Source organism: Rhinolophus sinicus, linkage group LG03 (assembly GCF_036562045.2).
Source record: "Rhinolophus sinicus isolate RSC01 linkage group LG03, ASM3656204v1, whole genome shotgun sequence".
In the NCBI taxonomy this organism is placed as follows: Eukaryota; Metazoa; Chordata; class Mammalia; order Chiroptera; family Rhinolophidae; genus Rhinolophus; species Rhinolophus sinicus.
In genome coordinates, this window is record NC_133753.1 from 72,434,091 (window position 1) to 72,437,111 (window position 3,021).

Below are 3,021 nucleotides of genomic sequence, written 5' to 3' on the forward strand. Positions count from 1 at the left end.
GCCACTGTTAAGCAGCCTCACAGCTGCAGTCACTCTTCTATAGTCTGCAGATTCTGGCTGATGATGTCATTGACAAAAGGAAAAAAAAAGAAGCAAAACGGGCCTTACGTGAGCTTCCTGGTGAGCATCACACTTACAGCTGAGGCCTGAGGCCAGCTGAGGTGTGGCTATGGCTTTGCAGAGCACTCTGGAAGCGGTGTGGTTGGGGCTTCTCCTCAGCTCCCTCTGGAAGGGTAAGTAGGCTCTTTCTGGTATTAGAAAAGCATATGCCATTATCTTAAAGTTTGGGCTAATTTAAAAAAAGCCAGATTAATTAATAATCACTGTACCTAAAAGGTCACCAGCAAGAAAATAGCAGCATGAAATTCAGACCTTTGTTTGTTTCCTGCAGTTGCAGAGAACAAGGACCAAGTATTTCAGCCTTCCTCCGTGGTATCTTCAGAGGGAGCTGTGGTGGAAATCTCCTGCAATCACTCCATATCCACTGCTTATGACTTCTTCTGGTACCTTCACTTCCCAGGACTTGCACCAAGACTCCTTGTAAAGGGCTCAAGGCCATCTCAGCAGGGCCGCTACCACATGACATATGAGCGATTCTCCTCTTCACTGCTCATCCTCCAGGTGCAGGTGGCAGATGCTGCCACTTACTACTGTGCTCTGCGGGACACAGAGGCACAGAACCCATGAGGAGCTGAACAGAAACAGGGAGATCACAGCCTTTGAGGAGGTGACCTAGAGAGGAATAGCAACTGCTTCTCCTTTCTAATTTAGTGTTCTCCAACTTCCCACTTGTCTCTAGTATCAGAAGAATTTTGAGTCCAGACTCTATATCATGAAGCTCTCAGTTCTTCGGTGACAAGGAGAAGAAAATCCACAGGAGAGTAAAATTCCCCTCACTCTCAAGTCCCTGGAATCTATATGTTTGTGTAGATTCCCGTCTCTAATGTGTACTTTGAACAGTTCCCATTGGCTTATATTTCTCTAGAAATATAATTCCTAGAACGTAACAACACACCTGAGATGTAGCTTGAACTCGTAGTAAACTACAAGGAAACGATGAGAAAACTCAGTGTGTGTGAGTGAAAGTATTACACCCTGAGAAACTGAAAAATTCTCTACAGTTCACTGAGATAAGAGGGCCATTGATTTATGATCCCTTTTATTCAGAGTTAGAAGAGCAAAAGGTCAAATCATGGATTTTCCCCCTTTTGTTGAGAATTCCATAATTTGTATGAAAAAAATGTTTTTTAGTTGGATTTTATTCTTTGTTAAAGTTCACAGAAAAAGCACTGATATTTCTCGTTGCTCCAACACTTTTATTTTGTGTTGATTTTTCTTTCCTGCATCTAAAATAAATACAATCTATTTTCAGAGTCTGATGTTCAGAAGGGCTTTCTTGTTATGAGTCATTCCTGTTGTCTTCTGGGAAATCAGTAACATTACAGAGTTCTGATGTTTATAAATAGTTTCTTGAGAAAGGCAGTAGGCACTCTGGGAGAAATACCTGGAGTCTCAGATTGAGGGCCCTTTGGTGCCCTTGTGTTGCGATGTGCATGTCTCAATGGTCATCAAATAAGGAATGAAGAGAGGTACCTTTTGGAGGCAGGAACCCTGGAGGATGGCAGAGACCCACCTGCAGCATTTGGGAAACGTTGCCCATTAACTCACACGTCTTGCATAAGACAGATCTCCAACTAGACATCACTACACCTAGCTTACAATGGTTTGGGGAAACAGTTCATGTGTATTTACTGTGAACTTGAAGGTTCTGTCTATAGAAATTGGAGATTTGGGCAGAACAGTCAGAATGTGGTCCGGATCGGGAGTAAATTGGTGAATTGATAAGGAAAAACGTGAAGTTTCCCCAGAGTATGTGCACATAAATCTGTAAGGCCATGGAAATGAGCGGGAGGCGCTAGAGAAGGTGGATGATCATCGCGTGTTATCAGGGTTTTGAAGGAATTATCTAGGGGCTGTTTTAGTTAAGTGGCGCATACTTGTGGGGTCAGCATTTCCTATATACTCGAGTGACAAGATGACCTGTAAAGTTCTGCTTGGCCCATTGAAGTATATATTAAACAATTTTATTATGGCAATAGGGGTACTTTCCAATACTGAAAGGTTTTCTAAAAGCAATGATGAAAGTTGATATTCTGAGTGTAATTTAGTGGGAAGAATGCCTTTGATTTCAGAAAAGTATGAGTTAAAACCTTTGTTGTACACCCGAAATCTATGTAACTTTACTAACAATTGTCACCCCTAAAAACTTTAATTAAAAACAAACCAACAAAAAAAAACAAAACCAAAAAAACCCCCAAAAACCTTTGTTCTATTTCTTTAGGGGTGACTTGAGTAAATTACTTAAATTTCTTAAACTCCACTGTCCTTACATTTAAAATGTGAAATATTAAGAAGAATAAGTGTGACAAGGAATGTAAATGACTTAACATTATACTCACAGAACTCAATTGATGAATAATTCCTCATTAATGTTGTGAATAAAAGCACAGAAGCAGAATAGCTATTGATGTTATGTTGTTCAATTTTGAAAGCTCAATCAAGACCCCAGAAATCCTTGGGGTGTGCAGGATATTGTGTGAAGGTCCCTGAATCCTTTCCTATCTATGTAGCAATTAAGGAGCATTTCCTTAACTGGAAACTAATGTGAAGACTAAGGTTTTCTACCTTTCAAGACTGAGAGCGTTAAGGATTCTATATCAGTCTTTTCATTGCAAGTGAATGCCCAGAAGTTCTAAGCATATCATAAAACATTCCTCCTTGCAACATGGAGCACACGTGATTAATAAATATGGTCATTTCCTCCCATAGCACCTTTGAGGGGAACCACTAAACAATCAGACATATTTCTAACACAGAAGTAAAGATATAAACCTCCTAAAGAGTTGGTTCATTTATGACTCTTGGATTAATTATTAAATGGTTGGAGACTGACAATATTTGATCCACTTGCACTTCTAGGCATAATTTGTGTGTAGTCTGTACTGTTTTTCTGGGGAATAG

The 3,021-nt window shown here is 40.0% G+C and overlaps 1 gene segment (V, D, J or C); it reads left to right on the top strand.

Moving 5' to 3' along the window:
- Positions 1–94: 94 nt before the first annotated feature.
- Positions 95–1,238, top strand: LOC141570370 (T cell receptor alpha variable 2-like). The segment is given in 2 exon segments: positions 95–233; positions 392–1,238. Coding segments are annotated over 2 exon segments (360 nt in total).
- Positions 1,239–3,021: the final 1,783 nt, after the last annotated feature.